Source organism: Haplochromis burtoni, unplaced genomic scaffold (genome assembly GCF_018398535.1).
Source record: "Haplochromis burtoni strain Fernald_Lab_line unplaced genomic scaffold, NCSU_Asbu1 Contig_162, whole genome shotgun sequence".
Classification (NCBI taxonomy): Eukaryota; Metazoa; Chordata; class Actinopteri; order Cichliformes; family Cichlidae; genus Haplochromis; species Haplochromis burtoni.
In genome coordinates, this window is record NW_024582523.1 from 805,881 (window position 1) to 831,344 (window position 25,464).

Sequence of the window (25,464 nt, forward strand, 5' to 3'; positions counted from 1 at the left end):
TGCAAAGCGTTTGAGTGAGATGGTGAGCACATTGGCGCTGCGATGGATTGTGAATCTTTTTGAGGCCGTTACCATTTTTTTGCACCTGAAGGAAACAAACATTCAGCTTGTTGACAAAAAAAATCACACCTAAACACTAAAACTCATCATGGTTTCGCATCTCTTTGACTTACTTGGTGCATTTGTAAGCATTTTCGCCATCCAGCTGTTCTGGCTTGACAAACTGCTCCAGAGCTTTGGAGACATTTGGAGCAGTCTATATGAACAGAGAGAGAGAGAGGAAAAACCTCACACTCCATAATGCAGAGAATACATAGTAGCAACGTCACTTTGAATGTTGTCCAATTACCTTAATTTCCAGAGTGATATCCAGAAAAGGGTCAAATGTATCTGAGACAGCTTTGCAGTTTAAACATTTAACTGAAACAGAAATCAGTGCTATGAGTATCACACAAGCTGTAAGACATAAAAAGACAAATAAAAGAAAAATAAATCAAACCTTAAAAAACAGTGACTTACCTCTGGATCTTAGGTACCCGCCAAACACTTGATGGATGAAAGAGGTTGCCTGCGTTTGCCTGTCCAATCTATAATAAAAAGATAAAGCACAAAAGTTAACTAATAAGGACAGTGCAACAATTAACTGACCATTTATTTTTAGCATTTTGGAACCAGACGATCACTTTACAGTATTCAAGTAGCAGAAAAGACAATAGGAGGAATTGGAGCACGATTAATTACTTAAGAGGCCATCTGCTGCTACACGGGAAGAATTGATTTGATGAGAATTGACACTTTAGGTTCTTAAAAAAAATAAATGAATTAATAAATTATTTTTAGGAGTCTAACAAGAAGCACAACACTCAGCCCAGTGCATCTGTTAAACGTGTAGTTTTGGTTAAATGTGCACATAGACTTTGAAGCTCTATAGTAACACATAGAAAAACCTGGAATTTCTGAATTTTGCTGCTGCAATAATAGCACTAATGCCATTAGGGTGAATAAGAGATGACCTGAGGGGTTGAGTGCTCCTGCTCACACTGCTTACCCTGTTGCCTCAGAAGAAATCTATACTAGACACTAAGACTGGCAGCTCTCCCCCATAATCCCAGACACCTGTTTTACTGTTTAAGCCGCTTCTGATCTTTTCAAGCCCTGTTACCAAAACAAGCTACCACACCCAGTGTAAGAATACTTTCTGTGTTGGAGCAGTCAAGTTCATTAAAAAACTTGATATAATAATGAGGTATTATATCAAGTGGCTTGCCTAGTATGTAAACTGAGGTGTCAGTCAGGCAAGAGACTGAGGAATCTGCATTTCTGAAAAATACTCTCAGCAATTGAAGCATTAATAGTTAAAACGAACTAGTATAAACTGCACTTCCTGAAAAACAGGATAAAGGATTTATTTCATATTCTCCTACTGTCACGGTGTTACCTCTACGTAGCTAATTATGGATCTTACTACATAATAAAGTGCAAACACTGTCAAGCCCAAGTAAAAATATTTTTGTGTGTTTAATTTGTTTAGAATGCATGCAATGTAAAATGACACTCACTTGGTTCCAGGTAAGCAGGACTTTTGCATAGCATCCACTGTGCACCGCAGGAATTCATGAGCATCTTCCTGGCTTCCATAGCGGAAGTGCTTTGCAATCCCTGGGTGAGGAGAACGAGGAAAAACAGAACCAAAAAACAAAGCAGGAGGTGAATTATTGTAAAGTATACCACAGTTAAATGCAAGTTTACACTTATTTAAAAACAGAATTCAAAATCCCTCCAGATTATTTCCCTCCAAAATTACAAAAGGTAAACAGTCACACAGCGCCTCCTATCATTAAAATATAGATAAACACTTCGCACAGAACACAGCATCAACAGTCATCCACTTACACCCAAGCTCATTGAGTACACCAATGGGCTTAATGACATTCCCAGAGTTGGCAAAAACCTGAATGATGTGGTTTTGCATGGTACACATCATACAGAACCCTGGCTCATGACCTGCAGCAGAGACAGAGACAAAATACTGAGTGAGTAAGGAGTGATACAATGTGAGAATCAGCGCAGGACTGCATAACACCACTGTTGGTGAAATAAACTTACATGTTTTGGAGTGCTCCCGCGTCAGCATGTAGTTTGCTAAAGGAGGGGTGTAGCTGAGACACTGCAGGGCTGAGTTGAGGAAGCAGGTGTTCCCCATGTTCTGGAGGCCTGCACCAATGAGGTGAACCTGGGCCCACTTTAGGCTGAGCCGATCTGGTGAGAACAGCACCTTCTGGGGCAAGTCAATTCCATCGCTACTGCTCATCACTGACACACAGAGCCACAATTATTACTAAAAATCTGTTTCAATACATTTTAAAAAGGACATAATTTAATGCTACCTTACTTATACAACCACACACTGGCACATGGCAAAGTCATGTCAGGACATCACAGTAATAGCTACAACTATTAACAGTTATATAATGTGATTCTGGCCACTGTGAACAACTCCTAAACAGGCTCAGGAAGAAAGACGGGACAGTTTGCCTTCTCCTTTGTTTCTGCTAAACAAGTTGGGCTGCCGGTCTTTATATAAAAACAGCCATTGCATCACGAGCTGAAATGACTGATCATGCAAAGCTGGATGCATTACATAACTGGATGAATGAACGGAGAAGGGAAGCAGCAACACAACACCCACAAAAACAGTTGTCAAACTTGTGTGAAAGCAGAAGCAAAAAGATTAGCTGTATGTTACTAAAACCAATTCTGACAAATATGGGTAAATAATGGCTAAAAAGTGTGCTTCCATATTTGCTAAAACAGGTTGGAAAACTATTCTGTCTGACAATAAAAATCTTCAAACAGCTTAAAAAGACATTTTGAAAAAAAGCCAGGCTTTGCTCTGACCTTGGTCCTTGGGCCGGTCCACAGAGGAGGGTGTACTGTTGTACACAGCAGCTCCAGGAGTGGGGGCCAGGCAGCCTACTGGAGCCTTGAGCCTTGGAGAGTCACTAGGTACAGTGGGGCCCACTGCCCAGCTGCTGGAACAACTGCCGTCCATCCCCACGTCTCCACTGGTGAAGGAGGGTCGGTTACATCCGGCTGACTCGTGGTCAGACTTTTCTGAAGATCCGTCAACTATGGTCATTGTTCATAGCTGCATTAGGAACAAAGACACATACGTTTATGAACTGAAAAAAAAAAAAAAAAAAACAAAGTCGTTGCTAGGTTTGAATTTTCTTATTTTTATTTTGTAAAAAGGGAAAGAAAACGTAAATACTACATCAATCCTACACTGGTTAGGTAGCAGTACAGTGAGTTTGGACAACAACTACTAAATACAAAAGCCACATTAACAGATTATACCCAATTTCGCTGTGCAAGAAACTGCACAATAATAATAAAAAGCTCTAAGTCTCTTATAGCTTATAGTTAAGTAAGGCTATATTAAACACTGCCCTCATACCATCGCCTAAACTTTCAGCAAACAAGTATCAGAAATTGTGTTAGATTGGATGATTTGTTTACATTCACAAACAGACTAGCATAAGTGAGCGCCAAATATTTGTTTTTGACCCTTTGCTTTTACTTGAATCATCAGATTCCTTTTAAATAACAAACACCAGGAGACAAGAGTAACTTTCGACATCTAATTTAACTCTGTCCAACTAACAAACTTAAAATATCGACAAAAATTAGTGTTTAGAAAACTCAAGAGGGGAAATGCCAGATAACCCACTCGACCGAGGAAATTTCCAAGTCGGAAGCACGTTTACAACAGAAGCAGCTGTTCCCTCCCACCTGCTCTTACAGAGTGGCTCACATTGGCTAAATGACGGCTGCTAGGCCTTTAACGCGCAGCGTCGCAAAACCTCAAGAAAACACACAAAAAAACCTGAGCACATCAGACGGAGAGCAAGTTGAGAGCTTACCAGTCTTGTCGAATTCCGAGATGTAATGACGCGCACTTAAAGAAGATGCAAAAACCATCGAAACGCCGAACGCAACGTAGCTATCGAACTGTGCTAGCATTTTGTGCGGCTAGCTAGCTTGCCTACTTGCTAGCTAGCACAAGACTATGGACGCTGGCTGACATGACGCAGAGAAGCGTAGTTATGGACCAGCAAGCTGACGGGTAGTTTCCTGGCTGTGCGGTGACATTTATTTTATTTAAAAATGTGTGGACTGGGCAACGGGGCGTCTAGCTAGAGGAGAAAGGAGGGGCTCGACGCCGGCGCTTGTGTATGATCACTGCGCTGCTCTCTCCGACACGACATAGAGAACCGGTGTAAGCTTACTACAACAAATCTCAGCGGCTCACGCCTACCAAAATATTACGGGCTCACAGTTAAAGTGGCACTTGATCGTAAAGGCAATACAACACTCACCTGTAACCTGTTATGATCGCGTTAGTAGAGGTTGTAAATCCATTCCTTATTTCTAGCGGGTGTCCGGCGGTGAACAATGACGTAGCTAATTGCCCCACGGGTACATCCGGGTACCTGGGATGAAACAAGGCCTCTGATAGGTTCCTAAAATCGTCAAACGTTCCTAGTGAATATCCGGCGCATGTACATACCTCTAAACTTTGTGTACATGGTGTACCACCCCACAGTATGAGCTCTATAGCTTTATCGTGATTATAGAAGTGGTCCAGATTTAATTATTTTACTAAAACAAAAACTATGTAGAAATGCTATTTTCCCTATATTATTGGGTGCTCCCAGCATTTTAACGTTTGAAAGCTATTGAAACATAACAGAGCGCACCCCCTGTATCTCATTTTAAACAAATCTCAAACATATATGCAGGAAATATAGAAACCCCTCATCATGTAAATACGATAAGTGCCTATGTTTTCAGAAAAAAGAAAGAATGACAGGACTTATTGTGTCAAACAGTAAAGACTACACCTTGAACTCTCAGGATAAACTAAACTATTCTGCTGCTCAGTTCTGCTTAAACATCGACTTGTCAAACTCATAATATAAATCATAGATTTTAAAGAAATACCTCAAATGATTTTAAGTGACACGGTGCTTTGCAGAAACTCTGCCGAATATATTAGAAATAATTTTTATTAAACTGCTCAATGAAGAAAAGTATTTGCAATCCAGATGCATGAGACACACTAAAATATTAAAACATACAAACACACTAATTTGCACTAAGCTAGCAACTTTTTTTTTTTTTTCTCAAAGGCTCAGGTGTTTTCCAGCTCGGAGAAATTAACTGTGAGTTGTGAAGTCTGGAGCTGAGTGATCCGTCTCCTCAGCTGCATGATCTCTTCTTCCTGCTCTTCAACCCTCCTCTGCAAACTGTGGATCACCTGAGGGTGAGGAATATTCTTAAAACTGGATTGGAATTATTATGAAAACAAAAACCTCAACAACTTCAAACAGTAAAACATAATCCACTCTTTACATGAGTAACTTTTATTTACTTTGTTTCCTTAAGTAAAGAAAGAAATAGTCTTTTAATTACACCATACCTTGTCTTTACTGCAGAAGAGTTCACTCTGTAGAAGCTGGCTGGCTATGGGACGAACACTGGGTTCTTTATCTGTGAGATTCATGATGTATTTTGTCAGAACTGGCCATCTGTGGCAGAACGAGTCAGGGATTTTCCCTTCCCTCAGGTCCCCAAGTGTCCGGACCCGCTCCATTTCGGTACCAAAAGGCTGGAATAGCTCGAGAGCCAGCACTCCGATGCTGTACATGTCAGACTGAGTGAGCAGCAAATGAAGATTCATGTTCAGCACAGTTGTTAAAAGACAACAGAAAAAAATAATTAATTCTAATAAAATGTTACCATTTCTAATCATAAATTGCTAACACTTCAGAATGATTTTTACATGAAAAGAAAACATGAATTATTAATAAGTAAGGCGGTCCATTACCTTTGAATTATAATTGGAGCCCTTCAGTTGTTCTGGTGCAGCATACACAAATGTGCCAACACCTGAAGTATGGCTGCAATCTTGAAAACACCAGCAATGTCATTAAATAGCAAACGCTGCCATCTACTGGTGGTTCTGAAACATGCCATGTTATGTGGGTAAACTCTTACCGCTGTAAGGAGAAGTGTTGCTTTTGAGTCCATCCGCTATGATGTCCCTGCAGGCCAAGCCAAAGTCCCCAATCCGAACATGACAATCATGGCCGTGAAGAAAAATGTTCCTTGGCTGTGGGGAGAAAAAAAAAGGTTATAATTAAGTTCCATATGTCACTAAGGACACAGATTCTTTTATGTGAAATCTGCAATACAATAAAGACAAAAACTAAACATTCTTATGATTTGAGAGAATAACTTTACATAAAATGTGCAATATTTTTTCTTAAATTTTTTTCCACATAAAGGCTCTGATGGGAAAATACATTGAATAATAAATCCAGTCTGTCCCAGTGAACAAAAAGAATATATAAATAAGCAATTAAATGCAATAGAAAGCATATTTTTAATAATGGGATTATTTATACTGTATTTTGTTTTTTCCATTACTTTTCAATTGTATTCATTTTTTATTTACGTTATTTGTCGTGACTTCACCTACATTTTCTCCCCATTTATTTCCCTGAACTTACTGATTTATGAGATTGCTAGACAACTGGGGCACTTGCTCAGTCTAGCTAAAGATAACTTAAAATGGAAAAATAAAAGGAGAAAGTAAAAATATGAAAATAAAATCGAAGGTAACCAAACATGGTCAATTGTTTTTCAATTTCATCCCCCCACAGTCATCAAGATTTAACTTTAAGTACAGGTAAATAAAAGGTAACTATGTGATGCAAACACAGTTAGTTGCAGGAACGGATGCAGCAAGCCCCCAAAATTGGCCCCGAGTGCAGCAACAAGTTATCAGTTCAGACAGGAAGGCTGCACATCAAAGTTAGAAAAACACCAACCACAGAAAACAGAAGTAGCTTTCGACTTCCCTTCCGTAAAGTATTGCTTCCTGATGTCTTTCTATGAAAAACATCAGTGAATTTGCAGCACTTGACTATGCTGGAGGAGCACAAGGAGTGTTTGGATAAGAGAGGTAGCATTAGCAAAATTCACAGCAATGAATATTACACAGCAGTCATGGAAGAGGACTTGCAACGCATTGAAGACTTGATTGAGAAACATGGGAGCAATTTCCTCATTGAGCCACAAGGCAAAGTATATAAAGAAGCTTTCTGCAAGGTAAATGCAACAATGCTACCATCTTATACAATATGCAAGGATCTTTATATGCTTGCAAGCAAGTCTCACTTCACAGAAACAAAGAAAGAAAACAACTTTGATAGCAAATAAATGTCAACTGTTTATAGGCAAACAAGAAACTTAAATTTATGATTATTCCATTTCTTCTTCACTCGTTTTTCCCGGTAGGGCTTTGCTATTCTTCCCCTTCACCTGGCTGCCTCTTACAGAAAAATCCAAAGCATGCAGAGTCTTCTGTCTGCAGGAGCAGACACTGAATTGAGGTATGGATGTAAGCACTAAAACCTGACATCTAACTCAGGTAGAATCACCTAATACTTCCTGAAGCATTTGATCATCATACAATTATTTTATAGGGGGTTGAGAACAAGAAAAATAATGTACTTTCTGTTAAAAGTCTTCTGTTCTCCATGTCTTCACCTTTACCTCTGTCACAGAGATATGCTTGGTCGAACCCCGCTGCACTTGGTGATAATTGGTTGGCCAAGCATCCTGAATACGTCCCAAAAACCAGATTCCAAGTTCCAGACTAAAGTGATCGGTGTGTGTACAAAGGCAGAGGCCTGTTTAAGGCTCCTCTGTGACCATGGTGTAAACATCAATGCTAAGGCGAGTTTTCCATGTAGGCAAATAGATGTCTAGCTGCTTCTTACAATCTCCTAACTTTGATGTTCAACGTGCAAAAGGGCTACCAACAACGTCAAAGTCAGCATACTGTAATAAGTCTGTGGAAGTAAATTCTGCTTTAAGATAAATACTGGTTAAATTGTGGTTCATCTGTAGGTGGAGAGAAAAGGCCACCAGACAGCTCTTCACATATCAGTACGCTACAGAGCACTATCTGCTGTCCAAATACTGGCGTGCTATGGTGCCGATGTTAATGCTATGGATGGCAGTGGGATGGCACCTCTGCATATGGCTGCTGGGATACTGCATAAGAATATTATTGCCAGTCTGCTCAGGCATGGTGCAAATGTTAACATGGTTTGTATTGTTTGAGAATTTGACATTCAGTATTATGTTTGTTTGTTGTTGTTTTTTTTATCAACTGTGCTTTATGGATAATAAGACATAGGAAAAGTTAATTATAACTGTCAACACCAACTTATCATTAATTAAATATTTACTTACAATCTTAATTACATACTCACTCAATTATATATGCTGTGGTTATAAAAAGCCCCTTCCCATCCAAAAGCATGGATCAAGTTTGTAAAGATGCACAATGGCAGCATGTGATTCAGTTTTCCTTTAACCTTTCTGCTCTCAACACTGTTGAAATATCTTGTGTCCTTCAACAAGTCTGCATTATTCTTTTTAATAGGGAGTGCAGCACACTGGGAACACCCCTCTACACCTCGCTGCCGTGGCAATGGCTACAAAGACCACTAAAACCCCAGAAGACGCCATTAGCAGCATCACTGAGCTGCTCGAACAAGGCGCGGAGCCCAATGCAGTGAACAACGCTGGCATGACACCTTTACACGAGGCATGTAGCATGGGAAACGAGGAGCTCGTAGACCTGCTGCTGAGCTACGGAGCTAGCATCTATAAGCTAAGCGAAGCAGGGGAGAACTGTCTGTACCTTTTCCTGAACAACATGCCTAATGTGAAAAATGTTTCTCTGCTAGTGAAGCTCCTCAGCCTGACCTCACCGCTTACTGTCTACAACCAAAAAGGCCACCTGCCCTTAACCTTAACAAAACCATGTTTCTTTAAACAGAGAGACTACCTCATGAACCTAACTCGACAGCCAAGGAGACTTCAGGATATTTGTAAGAGTGACATTTATCTAACACACGTCAGAGGCAAGAAAGAAGAAATGAGGAAAATCCTTCCTGACAAGCTGTACGAATTTATCTTCAACCATTGGGAGAATGTACACAACATCTCCTTTGTGACAGACAGTGAACAGGAATATGTAAAATAATAATTTCATATTACTCCAACCTGACACCAGTTCAAACTCCACCTGACTTTAAACGTTTGCATCAAACTGCTGACTAACCTTAAAGTAACAGAGGTGTGGATGAAAGAAAGAAAAGAGAAATCATACCTTCAGGTCCCTGTGCATGATTCCATTGGAGTGAATGTACTCCACACCTTCAAGTATGTGTCTTAGCAGTCTGAGCGTGTGTTCAGTATCAACACAGGCATAAGGACCTGAAAACAGAAAATACATCTATTTATTCCCCTCCCCCAAAAAGATTTTCTATCTCAGAATATCCCTAAAAATATTATCTGCATATATTATAAGCAACATGAAGCTCTGGGCTGTAAGTAATCTGAAATAAACATGGATGTTTAACTGAGCAATTACATCTTGAGATTTGTTCCTCTTTGGGCTTGGCGTTCCTCTCAGAGATCCAGTCTTTTAGGGAGCGCTCACATAGTTGCATCTGGATATAAAGCATCAGGTGGAAGTGCACCTGCAGATACGCCATAACAGAAAAGTTACATCCTCTGCTTTTCTTTTTTTGCAATAAAGAAAAAGAAAAAACTCCTATTGCTCATTTCCACCTTCATGTCTATTATTTATTATAATTTATGGGCTTTACTAGCGTTGCTTTGCAAGCCTATATAAAATTATCTTAAACTAGGTATACCCTTTCAGTTTATTCTCTGATAGGAATGCACTGTTCGAGAGCAGTGTGCTGGAGATGATCATATTACTGATATTCAATCTCACTGACATCCGTGTGAAAACTGTGAAAAATTATAAAAATAAAATAATTATAAATATTATAATTTAGATCAGTCTGAAGCCTGAACTTATGACTTCTACATACACTTACCTCAGTATCTGAAATTAGTTTAATTAGCTTTTTTAAATCCAAGAAAGTTTGGGGTTTCTTGTTGTTGTTTTTTTTTAAATCACCTACCTCTTTAGAAGGCCTCGTTGGACGCTTCTCAGTCCACTGATGACACTCCTTGTCAATGCAGGAGTTGTTGTTTAGTTCCATGCTACTCCTACTGGACTCCTCATCCAAAACTGCTGAAGCGTCCCAACCCATGGCAGGACACTTGGAGGCCTTAATGGGACCTTGCTGTCCCAGAAAAACACAAGGGACATAGTTCTCTGGGATGCGACGCATCGTCTTGGGACACACCACTTGTCCCTCCTGGGTGGGAACTAAGGCTTTTATAGGCTGCGTGTCTCTCTGAGGTACTTTGGCACTTGAAGCAGTCTCTGCGGGTGTTTGACTGTGGCTCTGAAAAACTATAGAGGAACTGCTGCTGTTCTTCTCCCCACTTTCATCAAGGCTGTAAATGAAAGAGTCGAGACAGACTTAGTGCAAGTTCACAAACTAATTACTAGTGCTGCCTGTACATGCCTCGAGATATCTAGTCATTCACTAGCAGAGATCAGATTACTTTTTTCGAGTAACGAGTAAAGTAAGGGATTACTATTGCAAAAACGGTAATTAGATTACCGTTACTTTCCCGTAGGAACGCTGCGTTACTGCGTTACTACAACCGTGATTTTTTTTCGAGAATGTCTCATGACAGTGACGTAAGCAAGTGCGACGTTCGTGACAACAGCTGTGTGCAGATCAACAGTGGATCATATATCGAGTGCGGGAGAGAGTATGAGCGTGCAGCGTTTAAAGCGTGGAAGTACTGACCTTACTTTAAGTTTGATTAATAGGGACTGAACGATTATGGAAAATAATCTAATTGCGATTTTTTGCCCCAATATTGCGATTGCGATGCGATATGCGATTATTTTTTAAGGTCTTTGTCTTCTGTATTATTAAACAAAGACAAGCAATACATCATATAGTATGGCCAATACTATATTACATTAATTTTAAACTGTTCTTTCCTGGAAGACAGACCTCTGTTATGATGACATGAGGTGATGCATGAATTGATGACTGACATTTTTATTTAACTTCTTCAATCACAACAGTATATTTGAACATACACAATAGTTTATTTTTAGCTTACAAACATCTGAGCATAAAGTGCTGACAAGGAACCCTGGTGTAAACATTAAAATGAAAGTCAGTACAATGTGCAGATTGCAGAAATATACATAAAAAAAATCAGTGGCTTTACCACACTCAGTTTTTCGACATCTGTGAACTACTAGACAGTCATTCAATTAAAAAATAATATTAAATAAATAAAACTAATAAATAAAAAATACACACATCTTACTGATCTCTGCAGTCAGTAACATTACACATAAAGTGCAAACATAATAGCAATTGTATAAACACACACACAAACACGCCTTTAAAATTTAAAGGCGTGAAATTGGACGGTCTAGCCTGTTCTGATTAGCGTCACCGCTGTCTCGGTGGAGTTTAATAAACTCGGCCGTCTGCTTCTTGCTATCTAAAATATAACCAGACACTGGTGTAAATTCTCGACTGTCTCATACTTCTGTTTAATAAGTTTTCTGTTTGACGTTTAGTCAGCTGTGTGAAAACCAAGGAGGAACCCACCCGGGGGATTAATAAAGTTTTATTTTATCTAATCTAATAACTTTAATCTCAGCCAAACCGATTTACTCACGAACAAACAAAACACTGAAAAAAGCCCAACAATAACATTTTTAGGTTGTCTAAGTGACTTATATATTACGTTTAACCCGAGCAGCGAAACTCCGCGGTGATCTGAAAATGATGTGCCGGGAGTTGTGCCGTTCTCGGCCGCATCAGTAACCCTCGAGCTCCCGGCTAGCTGTCGAGCTGGTGGGTAGCAGACGCCTCTGAAAACGTCGAAGCACTTTTGCAAATATGGGATATCTTGATAAACCGAGCAGATATTTGATGTTTACACAACTACTTTCTCGCCTGAAAATATGTTAAAAGTTTATTTTGTGACCCAGAAAGATTAGTATGAGTAATTTTAAAACTTAGTAGCGGCCGCCATTGCTGGAAACTGGAGTTTGGCTGGGCCGCGCTATGAATTCTGGGATATGGTAGTAATTTGGACAGCCTTCGGCGCGTCGCTGTGACGTAATCGGTCTACAAATGCGGCCTCAGGAGGATGCAGCCCATGAATTTGGACATGTCCAGAGTATAATCGCAGCCTTTGCGGTTAGAAAATTGCACTTGATCATGTCGCGATATTATCGCAAATGCGATATATCGTTCAGCCCTAATAAAAAGTGACAAAAACATTAGTGTCCGTTGTGCGTGGGAAGAAAACTTCTTTTTACAGCGAAAAAACCCCCTAAACTTCAAATCAAATCAAATCAAATCAAATCACTTTTATTGTCACATCACATGTGCAGGTACATTGGTACAGTACATGTGAGTGAGCTTCCAAGCAAGCTCCGAGTGCGCTACCACGTAATGGGAAATTCACAGAGAAACTGCCGTATCCTTCCACTGACCGCTGCGGCACACCTGCACCAGGGTAAACCTCCGCCTACCCCTCCTGCTTTACAGGTGAAAATAGAGCAAAAGGACCGCTAGTCTTTGACTTTATTTATTTTCTGCTGTGTTTTACTTGCATCTATTTGAAAGAGTGAGTGTAAACACAAAAAAAAATTTTATGTGCTGGAATGTGCAGAAAATAGGTTTAAATGATTAAACAATTTCTTCCAGTCAGAGAATGTTGCATATAATTAATTTTTGCTTGATGCATAAAGTTAAAAGATTAAAACTGAATAAAACAAGTTTTAAAAAGGGACTTTTCCATTTGATTACATTTTGTATGATGTAGAAAAAGTAGAATTGGGCTGAGAGATCTATCGCTTTATCACCTATTCAGGTTGTAAATCGTGTTTTTAAAAAGTAACTAAGTAACTAAGTAATTAATTACTTTTGAAAATAAGTAATCAGTAAAGTAACAGGATTACTTTTTTGGGGAAGTAATCAGTAATTAGTTACTGATTACTTTTTTCAAGTAACTTGACCAACACTGTTCACTAGTCACACAGACTTTATGCCAAGACCTGCAATAAATAGCCCACCTTTAATGGTATTTCTACACATAATCAAGAATAATGTTACTTGTGCTCTGAATTGAAGTCAGCAATTCATCCAAAGTGTTCCACTTCAAGGTAATTTTACAAAAGCAGGAGAAAATTATTAGTTTTGTCAAAATTTTCCCAAATGCTTTTAAACACAACAAGTCAGAAACCTAGTACATAAAGAAATCAACATAGGGTTTCTAGGATAAACATACATAATGTATGTGTTCCCAAAAAAACATTTACAAAAATCCAGATTTCTTTCAGAAAAAAAAAAAGAAAAAGAAAACAACATTATCAGACTCCTGAAAAACTGACCTTTTTATTGAGCCATAGCACAAACCATTGCTGTGCAATGATGTAACTCTGTAATACTCAAAGCTTGTAAAATCAAGTTAAATCTAAGGGTTATCTTCTAATTTACACAGTTAAAACTTCAGCAAGAGTTTTAGCTGTCACATGAGAAAGCATTATGCCAAAGACAAATAAAATCAGTTTAGACTTGAGAAAAGAATTGTTGATGCTTACCAATAAGGAGATGGCTATAAAAAATTATCACAGCATTTTCAAGCGTCAAGAACTGGAGTGAAAAGCATCACCAAGAAATATAAGGAGAGTCACACAGTAAAGAACGAGCCTGGTAGAGGTAGAAAGTGAAAGATCTCAAAGACTGTGGAAAGAAAACTAGAGGGAGACGTGTCTAAAGACCCCAAAACAACTGCCAAGACACCAATGAATGACTTAGCCATGTCGGGAATGGTAGACTTCAAGAAGTAATCCAATAGAGCCATACACAGGAATGGACTGTGAGGTTGCAGCCCAAGAAAAACTCAACTTCTGCATTAGAGACACCTTCAAGTCAGACTGAAGTATGCTAAGGACAACCTCAGAGATGCTGATTATGTTTCAAGAAAGAAGGGAGAGGCACACATTATAAAGAACACAATCCCCACAGAGAGAGACACCATGGTGGGACAATTTCTCTGTTTAACAACACTTGTGAAATAATGAAAAAAAAAGACATTTTCCCAGGGAGTTTAATAATGTCGTTCATAATTTGTATAGCCTATACTTGTAAAACATTTACATAGGCCACAAATGGAGTTATTTACTCGCACACAAAACAATGCTACTGAACTGCCTCAAATATCTGGTTTGTAATCCAGTCTTTTCTTCTGTTACCTATGCTACTATGTAACACATTGGCAAGATGCCTACTTGGTAGCTACTTTAAGCACCTGAGTCAACTAAATCCAGATGGCAACGTTCCAACAAGAGGAGGAAAGTGTGACAGTAATATGGTTAACATTATGTTTGCTTCTCTCCCATATGCCTTTGTTCACACTACCGGTAACAAAATTTTAGTCAAGCAATATTCCCAATAAATCTGTTCTCATTTATACAGGTAGATTTTTCTGTTTCTGTTCACAGACAACATAAAAATGAAACAGTCAAACAAACTCTGCTCACTGAGACAAATTTAAACCAGAAGCCATGTGCCAATTTGCTGCTCATAACTAAAACCCTTAATATAACAGTAATGTGGTCTGAAAAAATAACTATTAATATAATCAGCTAAAGATTACATAAGTGCTGTTTTTTTGTTTTGTTAGGTTTTTTAAAAATTGTATAAAAACTGCACAGAGAGGACATTAGAAGCAAGAGGAAACCTTTCTGCTTATTTTAAATTGTTGTCTTTTTAGTAACCACTGACAAAAAGTTACTTTTGGCTAGTCCCTAAAGGGTTACAATGGGTAGCTCAGCATCTAATTTAGAACACCCGCCCATGGCATTTGTGTCTCCTCCTAGGATTAAAACCAGGAATCCTTTGTTGTTAGGAAAACGTTAAACCGTTATACTGTGGAAATATCGTGTCAACTGACCAGTCGGAACACATTAGGGATTCAGGAAGGGAGCAAACAAACAGCATTGCACACATAAGGTAAGTAATGCTGTATCTGTGTACCATCTGAAGATTAACGCCTGCAAATCTATTCTAGCACACCCTCAAAACGAAAATTTGAGCCCATAAATGAGAATAATAGTAACACTGTAATTATCAACAACCTAATAAATCACAAAAAACAGACAATAATCACACTGCCTACCTGTCCTGTCGTCCAGCAGATTCTAGTGCAGGCAAGTTTGACTCAGGATCTGCAACAAAGACAGTTTACACACAAAGTCTCCATCAGCGGTCCCATCATGCATTTCTTCCAAGCAAACATGTGCAGGACAGAGTTGAAATACTCACATGCTGCAGGCTGGACATGTTCCATCCACGCGGTGTGATAGCCCACAACATTTACATGTTGCAAGCTGGACAACATTTTGACCTCCCTAAGGACCTACAGCAAGCAAAACAAGTTAAAGCGGGTACTTCATATCTCTGTATTTAAGTAACACAAGTGTTCTAATGAGCACAGCTCAGAAGGCTTACCTTCATACAGTCTTCCTTTGAAACTTTTTTGATGAGAATTTTCTTCATCGCATAATACTGTCCATCCAATTTGTTCATAACCTATCAACGATAACACAATGATTTAACTCAAATCCAGTTTTAGAACAGAATAGACCTTTCTTGTCATTGTACATGTACAATGAAATTGTGAGGGAAAAATGAAAAGTTTAGAAGAGTTTCTTAAAGAATGTCACAAAAATTATATATACCATAAATACGTTTCCATATGATCCTTTCCCAAGTCTACAGATTTCTTCGAACTCACTGAGATACCGTGATGTCTGCGCTTGAAACAGTCCCTCCTTAGGTCTGCTTAAGGCACAAACAGGCTTCCTTAAAAATGTACTGAAATATGCTTTTGAAAACATGCATCAGAAAAAAATCCAAATACAATTTACCTTAGAGAAGGATTGTGTGCGTTTGTTCCGAGGCCCTGCAAACCAAGACGAGGATAATCACAATGATCACTCTTTGACACAGCAGGCGGCAAAGAAGGTTTATCAAAGTACAGAATTTGCTCAAAAATGTTGATTAAAACTAACATACTGACTCCAAGCACGCAGTGTAGGTGCTGGCAACAGATCCACTTACCTGAGGGTAGAGTGAGGAGCTGGCAGCATTAAGCAGCTCAGTGAAGGCCCGGTTATGTTGGAGTCTGACGGTGCTGAATTCATCACTTATTGCCAGAGGTGAAAGGAGATTCATGGCAGCTAAACGCTGACCTATGACTGTGAGAGGAGCAATAAAATACTTAAACCTATGCGACACATGAACCAAATGCTAAACATGAACTGTATTTGGATTTCTCTTCTAACTAAATGTCAGTTCTTAGTATAGGATCTCGATGGCTACCTTTAAACAGCATGCGTGAGCGAGCTGGATTGCTCTCGTAAACAAAGCACAGGTGCTCGAGCAAAGACCCGAGGAGAAGGTGGTTGGGGATGGCTGAGGCAAACTCTTGGATTGACGGATAATGCCTACCAGCCATCAACACCTCACGGTTATCGTCTGTGTCTGAAGCTAAACATAGGACAAAAAGAAAGAAAAACACTGAAAATGAGATCAAATAAGCACTTGTGAAAGCAGCTGACTGTTCTGTAAAGTTCACAGAGTAGATTTCTGACACAGCTGTCTTACCTTCTTCAATAACTTTTGCTATAATTTCTACAATGTTTCTTTCTCCTATATCCATTCTTCTGTGTGAAAACCCTTTCGGTGCAATATTAAGGCCTCAGAGCTACACTAATGATTCAACTTCAAGAAAAAATTTGCTCATCTTGTTTATGCATAAGGGGGTGTGCACAACAGTAATGCTTATCTGCCATATCCAGTGGACACAGGCCCCCCTCCACCTATCGCACAAAATGACTGAGCTTAGGAGAAGATGTGCATGTAGGGGTCTTTGCATGGTCTCCGTCGTCACTCTCATTTTATAATATTGCAGAATTCGTACACAGGGAGGGCCTGACGTGTGAAGCAAACATTAACCAGGTGTATTTTAAATCCTGTTTATGTAAAGGAGGAAGGTCAGGCTAGACCTGCCTCTTTGTGACTCACTTTATTTGAAGGCTCTATGGAGTAAATTCACATGTAAAGACTATTATTTCTCTCTGTGACACTAAGAACTAAAGGGATAGGCCATGCATAAATAGGTATGGTTGCTTTAATTCAGTCATGCATTTCAGCCGCACATACCTCAAAACCCAAAACATAAATGAGACCTCAAACACACAAATATATACGAGTGTATTTCAAAGGGTTTGGAGCCTTTCTGGTGGGGGGACAAGCACCCCTAATTTTCATCACCAAATTCTCTAAATAGCATCACAAACCTTAGCTGATGTAGGCTAGAGTGCTAAAGATTATTAGCTGTCCATAAGTCTACTGTCATATCGCTTTATGCCAGCAAAGGAGCCAGTGTAGTTTATTTTATTCCCATTCTGCTCGAATTGGGCTTCATTATTTGTTTACAGCACAACAGCACTCCAGAGCAAGCCAGAAGGATGTTAGCTATCAACCGGCAGTGGAAGCCTATATTCAATTAGAATACTATCATAAAATGATGTAAATCCTGCTTTTATTGTTGTTGTTGTTGTACATTCTGTTTCACTGTCACATTTACATTTTGGTGACAGCACAAAGCCTGAGGGAGGAGGATAGAGAGGGTGAGAAGGAGAGAGTTCAGGATGAAGACAGCAAAAGTAGAGGAAGCTTACATGCAATCAAAATCAGCAAGAGTTATAAAGCTAAGGTAGCTTCTTCTTTTGGCCACATTCACTGAAGTTTATTTCAAATCCTAAATCTAATACAATCACTGAGGTAAATGGTAGCATTTAACAGAATTCATTTCACTCTAAACATGCCTTAAACAGGACAGCTGCCACTATACTTAAGTATAAGTGGATCTGGCTGGGTACCAGCTATCCACAATAAAGGGAGTGTTTGTATTATTTTTTTTAATGTCTGTACTAATTCATGCTACTTTGATTGCTTCAAGTAAAAGGAAACTCAAACAATGGATACTACAATACGTCATCCAACTAATGAGATTGCTTTTTAAGTTAACATTTTAATGCATACCCAGCTCAAATGGGTTTTGCAAAGGTGAAAAGATTGAATATGCTTGCAAGCACCATATTCAATTAATACTTATTGGAGGGTACTGTGCACGATATCATGACTGGAGGCTGAGGCTGAAGACTAAAGCTGATCCTTAAAATTGTTCATGCAGTTAAAATAAACGGTCTCTCAGAGGATGGCTTGTCACACGGACTCTTAACTTCTTAGCTACGCCCCTGCTATATTACGTAAGTAAAAATGCAGGTGTGGACTTTCGACAACTCCAAAACTCACATTTCACTCAATCAATGTGGACAACCGTCACGGACGTTTGGTTGACACCGGTGTAAACAAAACCTTTGAGTTTAGCAGTTGTAAAACACAGCAACGAAAATCTGCTTACTGTCAAACTGGACTTCGTCGTCCTCTTCAGTCGCTAAGTTTAGCAGGCTAACGATACTGTCTGCCTCCTGCCTCCAGCTGGGTTTACGGTTATGCCGAAGCAAAAGGCCGCTGCTGCCAGAACATTCCTCCGACTGCACGAGTCCGTTGTCGGACGGTGAGCTGTACATTTTAGTACGGGAAATAACGATGACATGGCAAAATAAAACGCTTAATTCACCACGCTGCCCGATAAAAAATAAAAATAAAAAAGCTGTCCCATGTCTGCAATGAGATGAGTCAAACTCTACGTTAAATCCCAGTTTGTGAAAATGTACAACGGCAGAAAAGTCCGAAAAGCTGTATGAAAAATGCCATAAGGTTCACCATGTCAATGGACAGCCATGTTTTGCGTTCCCCAGCCTTACAGGGACCGTCTGACAATAAGCGTGGAGAAAAGGTTAACTTATTTATTCTATTTAATCTATGTTTTTGTAAAATAATAAAATAAAAAAAACTTAAAGTAAAATTAACATAAGCGCATTTGAAAAATATGAAACTAAAAAGTCAAGACACTGAGGTGGTCCCTGTAGTTAAAAAGTCGTCTTTTCTTTTTTAAAAACTGGATAATTGCACATTCGCCCTGACACCTCACGGAGTCGGTTTGGTGATGAAATAATACTAAGCTTTAGGCAACAGCTTTGAAAATACTTGCTCTAACAGTGCCATTTAGTTTACTTTTTTTTGCTACTATTGTATTTATTTTTGAGGCTGTGTTCTTACGCACTCATTATATTACTGTTTTGCTGCTTTTAATAGGAAGCTGCGCTGTTCTGCGCACACGTGACGCTCGCGAGCAATCTGCGCAGTTCGCGCGGGACTTGCTTTAGGTTTGTGTTTACAGCATGGTGTCGGGTAGTGGATGTACTGGCAAGCAGTGCCAATGATACTATTTGACAGAAGGGACGGCAGGGACTAACTATTCGGTGTTTTACAGAAAAAACAAATTTAAACTCTCAAGTCACTCCACTCTTCGAAGATGTTTGATGCATGGTAAGCTAGCGAGAGCATTTGTTCATATGGATATGTTTGTGTTTTTTTAAACGTTTGTTACCTTGTACACTGGAATTCAACATTGCTTTTCTTTGCTGCAGCTCTGAACCTGCCGGGGCCATCAGAGCTATTGATAGGCACTCGGTGCATCAGATTTGCTCAGGACAGGTGGTGCTGACTTTGGCCACTGCTGTCAAAGAGCTGGTGGAGAATAGCATTGATGCAGGAGCCACCAACATTGGTAATTAAATATTTACCCAAAGTATTTTTCGATAGAGTCCCGTTTGCCTAATAATACTGTTTTGCATTGTTAGATATAGTTTAATGTATCACATGTTTGCATGCTGCAGATGTCAAGCTGAAGGAGAGTGGAGCTGAACAAGTGGAGGTGGCAGACAATGGCAAAGGTGTTGAGGAGGCCAACTTTGAAGGACTGAGTAAGTGTCACCTTTGTATCTGTGTAATTAGACAATATCTGCCTGTGCTTGTTTGTTAAGAAGAAATCATCTGTGTGTTCCACAGCACTGAAGCATCACACATCAAAGCTGAGGGATTTCTCTGACCTCATCCACGTGGAAACATTTGGCTTCAGAGGTGAAGCCCTGAGCTCTTTATGTGCTCTGAGGTAAAGTATTTCAAGTTCTGCGGTAATTTTAGATATAAAACTAAATTATTTGCCAGCTAAAATTTACTCTTGCTCCTTATTGTAGTGACTTAAGTGTCATTACCTGCCACGAGTCCAGCCAGGTGGGCACAAAGTTGTTTTTTGACCACAAAGGCCACCTAGTGCAGAAGACCCCTCATCCTCGGCAACAGGGCACCACGGTCAGCCTGCAGCAGCTCTTTTCCACCCTGCCTGTTCGACACAAGGAGTTTCAACGCAATATTAAGAAGGTCGGGCATTCAGTCGTCTCTTTCATTGTCTTTCTTCACATACTGAGTTTTCCAAAAGTGGGCTTCAGGTGCCCCCTCTGTGAATCGCCACCTTATCGCGGTGGAGGGGTTTGTGCGTTCCGGTGATCCCAGGAGTTATGTTGTCAGGGGCAGTTTGTCCCTGGTAGGGTCTCCCAAGGCAAATTGGTCCTGGGTGAGGAGCCAGACAAAGAGCGATTCTAACAACCCCTATGAAGTCCAAAAAAAATCAAGGGTTAAAAACTCAGGGTTACCAGGGTTCCACCCGTGAGCCAGTCCCAGTGCGGTGAGCGGTGATCAGGGACAAGGTCCTGGTGTGTTGATCCGTGGCTTTCAAAACTAGCTTGTGGTACGTGGTAGATCACATCTCTGAGATGGGCTGGTTCGCCTCAACCTACAACTCGGGCTCCAGAGCCAGTTTCCTGGGCTTTGTTCTACTCTGGAGTTGTCCTAGATGAGAGGCGGCGGCAAGAGTGGGTATTTTCTATGCCAAGTTTAACTTTAAAGTAACAAATTAGATCAACAATGTCAACAGACCTTAATAATGGCTATTATCTTGTTCTGTGTTTTTAGGAGTATGCCAAAATGATACATGTGCTGCAGTCCTACTGTATCATTTCTACAGGAGTGCGCATTACCTGCTCCAACCAAAATGGGCAGGGAAAGCGCAGCACAGTCCTCAGCACTACTGGCAGCCAAAGTATGAGAGACAACATTGGAGCCATATTTGGACCAAAGCAGGTTAATATGCTGTTGCTAATAACAACAAAGCCACTAGCCTGATACTTCATAAAAGAGGCTTGTCAAAAAGCGGTTCATGTGCTTGCTAAATGTTTTATTTCATATTTATTTTTTTCTGTGATTATGCGCTGGCTGTACATCTTGCAGCTGCAGAGTCTTCTACCTTTCCAGCAAGTTTCTCCCACTGAAAATGTTATTGAAGAATATGGACTCAAGGGTGCAGATCTACCCAAACAGCTTTTCTCGTGAGTGTTTTATAGGAAGACCTTTTTGCACAATTCTTGTTATTATTTTCTTTTTTGTAATTATTATTATTTTGTTTGCTTTTGACAGGATCACAGGTTTTGTGTCTCAAGGTGACCACGGTGTTGGGAGAAGCACCACAGACAGGCAGTTCTTTTTCATTAACAATCGGCCTTGTGACCCCCTGAAGGTAATTCCTGCTGAGTGGCTTTATGAGGAGGTGTCAGAATTCATCATTCCTGCCTGACCTCTGGTTATTCCCACCCTGCAGGTGACCAAACTCGTAAATGAAGTGTATCACATGTACAACAGACATCAGTATCCATTTGTTGCCTTGAACGTAGCTGTTGCTTCAGGTGAGAAAATGGGGATTAATCAAGCTGATGTAATTTATGGAACCCGTTTGATTTCCCTGAGTGCATATGCGTTGTGTTTTCAGAGTGTGTGGATGTGAATGTAACCCCGGACAAGCGACAGATTTTCCTTCAGGAGGAGAAACTCCTGTTGGCTATTCTAAAGACCTCTCTCATCGCCATGTATGAGGGTGGAGTCAATAAGATCAGCCTGAACTATACACCTGCACCCAGCACCAGTAAGAATACACCTTTACATGTAGACCCTCATATCTTTACATTAATAATACGGTAAAATAGCAACACTGAGAGGTTTTTAGGAATATTTGTCCTTGCGCTCACTGGTTAGTAATGTAAGGGAAGGAGGAAATAACGCCATGGTTATGAGTTAATTAAGTGTGGGAGCATGAGAGCTACATAGTATTTATCTTCTAATAATGCATGGCCACGTGTAGAATCTTTTTACAAAATCTGTTTACTTTATGGGAGAAGTCCATAAAGTATTACAAAGTATTATCAAATGAAGCATGGATTCATATATTATTTTCAGAAATGTCCTACCAAGACAATAATGTACAGTTACTTCATGGGATATCATAGGCATATGGACCCTGCCAGGTTTAATCAAATCAGCACATTTTGTGTTCAGTATTTAATTATCCCTTTTCCAATGAATGGTATTTTTATTAGCTGTTCTTAAAAGTTTCATTTTGTTTCTGTGCTTCTTCATAGATGCAACATCAACATCTGAACCTTGCCGAACTGTCTTGTCTAACGAGAACAAGGCAGAACGTGAGGAGGACACCGAATCTGTTATTCTGAGCCCAAAGTCATCCCTGAATCTGGCCGGCCTAAAAGCTGCTTTTTCAAGTCATTACAGTTCCAGTTCTGGGAAGTCGAGTAAGGAAAAAGCTTCCAGCAGTGGCACAACACAGAAAACCCTGCAGTCTTTTTTTAAGGATCCTGTAAAAACTTCCTGCAACTCAAGTTTAAAATCTCCATTAAAATACACAAGACAGCTGGATAAATGCTCGTCGGCAGGGAAGTCGGTGCTAGATGGGTTTAGGTACCAAGTGATGTCCTGCGAGGACATTGATTCTCAAAAAGACAGTGCTGGGTCCAGTTGTAACACAGCTGAAGCAAAACCCGATATTCAGTGTTCTGACCTGGAGTCCAGTCCTCCAAAAGTGGAAAGAACGAGTGTTAATAATGAAACTTTTAAAGAGACATCAGGCAACATTCACACTGTTCCCGAAGATCCAGAGTTAGAGACTGAAGCATGCACTCCTTATGAGGACTCTGCTGTCAGCCCAGAGGCCAAGAGGGCCAGGAAAGACTATCCACATTTCCCTTCAGAAGAAGAATCCAGCACTTTTTCAAATGCTGGTGAGAAACCTCCCTTGACAGTGGATGCTCCAGTCTGCCTGCAGAGGAGGACTGTGCATCTTCAGTTCTCTTTAGCAGAGCTTGCAAAGAAGATGAGGAGGTTACAGGACCAGCATAAACAAAGGGCCGGGGAAGAGCTGCTGTACAGACGCTTCAGAGCCAAGATCAATCCAGGAGAAAACCAGAGTGCAGAAGAAGAGCTCAAGAAGGAGATCAGGTAGATTTTAGAGGTATGGACTTAACTGTCGGTGTGTAATTTTCAAACAAATAATTAAAAGAAAAATGTTTTAATCCCTTCAGTAAAGAAATGTTTAAAGAAATGGAGATCATCGGTCAGTTTAACCTGGGCTTCATTATCACAAAACTCAAGTCGGACCTTTTCATGATTGACCAGCATGCCACAGATGAGAAGTACAACTTTGAGATGCTACAGCAGCACACCGTACTCCAAGGGCAGAAGCTCATTGTGTAAGAGTGTAAATCACTGAGTAAAACCGTGTTTGGAATGTTTCCAATGGCAATCCGAGTATGTTTTTATTTTATTTTTTTTTCCGTTTGCAGCCCACAAAAACTTCACCTCACTGCAGTCAGTGAGAACGTACTCATAGAGAACATCGAGATTTTCAGGGGCAATGGCTTTGAATTTCTGATTGATGAGGACGGTAATACAATTTGCACCAGGGATTAAAAGTGATCTGATTATTTTGACAGTTACAAATATGAAGCTTATATTTGTTGTTTATTTTTTGGGGACTGCAGCTCAGGTGATGGAGAGAGTGAAGTTGGTCTCACTGCCCACCAGTAAAAACTGGACATTCGGTCCATCAGACATCGAAGAACTGATCTTCATGCTGAGCGACAGTCCAGGGGTTATGTGTCGACCATCCAGAGTCAGGCAGATGTTTGCCTCCAGAGCTTGTCGGAAATCTGTGAGTTTATATCACTGTGACGTTGTTTTTAAGTGCTCACTCAAGTTTTGACTGGATAGTCATAGACTGCAGCATTGACTGTATATAAAGGATGGACGTGGCCACTTATTGGTTTCTAAAGTTCATGAAGCGCCTTGAGGCGACTTTTGTTGTGATTTGGCGCTATATAAATAAAATTGAATTGAATTAAAGTCCACTTTTGAAGCCTCGATTTCTAGATTGTTTTGCCCATTGTGATATTACGTTTTTTTTGGACTCAGAAATGATATTCATCTTTGAGGAAGCTTGATTTGCAAAGCTACATACATAAACTATATGGTATGATACACCCTGTTAGTAATGCTAGTAATTTGTAGTTATCTAAGATCTTTTAAAAATGTCATTATAGGGAAATTGCATAACATTATTTTAAAAATGCTTTTTGATGCATTTTCTGCTCATCAGGTGATGATCGGCACTGCTCTGAGTGTTAATGAGATGAAGAAGCTCGTGGTTCACATGGGGGAGATCGAGCATCCATGGAACTGTCCTCACGGCAGGCCAACCATGAGGCACCTCGCTAACCTGGACGTCATCTCACAATACTGAGTCTGCAAAGGAAGGAACTGTTGGAGTAACTGATTTAAGATAACTCAAATGTGTCCCGACTCCAGATTACTTCTGTCAAACCACTCTTACGGTATATTGTAGAGTTAAATGGTTTGTTATTGATTTAATGTCATGTTTAGTTGTGTTTAGATTTTAAAAATGTATATTACATATTATATTTTTTTATTTTAATATACACCACACAGAACAATAAAAAAGATACTGGAAAAATATATGTATTCTGTCTCTGTTACTTTAAATCATTTATTTACAGGTTTGCATTGTGTTGTGTTGACTGAATGGGTCTGCTACTGGAGTGAGGTCAACCTAGATTCACACCTGAGTGGTAAAATTACTGAGACCTTATTCTGGGTTTCAAGGTAAATGCAGAAAAGCAAACGATCTGTGAATATCGTCACTTTAGGACCACAAGATTTGGAATCGTTTTATCAGCCACTGGATTTGTAAACGTTATACACATAAGACTATCTGAATTTCCATTAGCAAATGCCGATTTAAGATTAGCAGAAGTAATTTAACAATGGAAATAATGTATTTTCCATTACTTTGAAATCCATAATGAGTGTTTAATGACGCTTGAAAGTGTCCGACTGCTGTATCTGGAAAATATGTTTTATTATTTACTTATTTGCGCTCACAAAATGCCTTTTATTAAGGTTATCGTAAATACTAGATCAGTTGCGCATTCAAAGCCCACCAGGTCAGGGT

General features: G+C 39.7%; 4 protein-coding genes across 6 annotated transcripts in view; 2 read left to right on the top strand and 2 right to left on the bottom strand.

The window, feature by feature from the left end:
* usp42 (ubiquitin specific peptidase 42) overlaps nt 1–4,488 on the bottom strand; it is a gene marked incomplete at its 3' end in the record, with an annotated part of 12,326 nt that extends 7,838 nt beyond the window's left edge. Inside the window, 9 exon segments of the mRNA XM_042225169.1 lie at nt 1–85; nt 174–256; nt 350–420; nt 520–587; nt 1,560–1,659; nt 1,894–2,004; nt 2,107–2,313; nt 2,899–3,148; nt 4,380–4,488. Of these exon segments, the coding sequence (XP_042081103.1) occupies nt 1–85; nt 174–256; nt 350–420; nt 520–587; nt 1,560–1,659; nt 1,894–2,004; nt 2,107–2,313; nt 2,899–3,139 (966 nt within the window).
* Nucleotides 3,319–18,944, bottom strand: eif2ak1 (eukaryotic translation initiation factor 2-alpha kinase 1). 3 transcript variants are annotated; one of them, XM_005932850.3, is made up of 15 exons: nt 18,553–18,944; nt 16,443–16,610; nt 16,182–16,318; nt 15,989–16,023; nt 15,800–15,902; nt 15,570–15,650; nt 15,384–15,477; nt 15,238–15,286; nt 10,080–10,461; nt 9,518–9,626; nt 9,254–9,360; nt 6,061–6,175; nt 5,891–5,970; nt 5,483–5,716; nt 3,319–5,320 (listed from the first exon to the last, which is right to left on the bottom strand). In XM_005932850.3, exons 1-15 carry the CDS (start codon nt 18,719–18,721, stop codon nt 5,195–5,197), a joined length of 1,989 nt encoding a protein of 662 aa, XP_005932912.1. In that variant the 5' UTR covers nt 18,722–18,944; the 3' UTR covers nt 3,319–5,194. The 3 variants fall into 3 exon arrangements, with proteins under 3 accessions (XP_005932912.1, XP_005932913.1, XP_014192474.1); XM_005932851.2 differs by having other exon boundaries at nt 15,800–15,899; nt 18,553–18,943; XM_014336988.2 differs by lacking the exon at nt 18,553–18,944 and adding an exon at nt 16,728–18,254.
* Nucleotides 6,175–9,701, top strand: LOC102293499 (ankyrin repeat domain-containing protein 61). The gene is made up of 5 exons (XM_005932847.3): nt 6,175–7,176; nt 7,366–7,460; nt 7,635–7,806; nt 7,981–8,181; nt 8,522–9,701. The coding sequence occupies exons 1-5, from the start codon at nt 6,994–6,996 to the stop codon at nt 9,125–9,127; spliced, it is 1,257 nt and encodes a 418-aa protein (XP_005932909.1). The 5' UTR covers nt 6,175–6,993; the 3' UTR covers nt 9,128–9,701.
* A 143-nt stretch (nt 18,945–19,087) lies between the features above and the next one.
* pms2 (PMS1 homolog 2, mismatch repair system component) lies at nt 19,088–24,980 on the top strand. The gene is made up of 15 exons (XM_005932846.3): nt 19,088–19,583; nt 19,685–19,824; nt 19,934–20,020; nt 20,106–20,208; nt 20,294–20,477; nt 21,069–21,236; nt 21,384–21,481; nt 21,570–21,669; nt 21,751–21,835; nt 21,919–22,071; nt 22,565–23,435; nt 23,519–23,686; nt 23,780–23,880; nt 23,978–24,147; nt 24,592–24,980. Exons 1-15 carry the CDS (start codon nt 19,570–19,572, stop codon nt 24,733–24,735), a joined length of 2,586 nt encoding a protein of 861 aa, XP_005932908.1. The 5' UTR covers nt 19,088–19,569; the 3' UTR covers nt 24,736–24,980.
* The last annotated feature ends 484 nt before the right edge of the window (nt 24,981–25,464 follow it).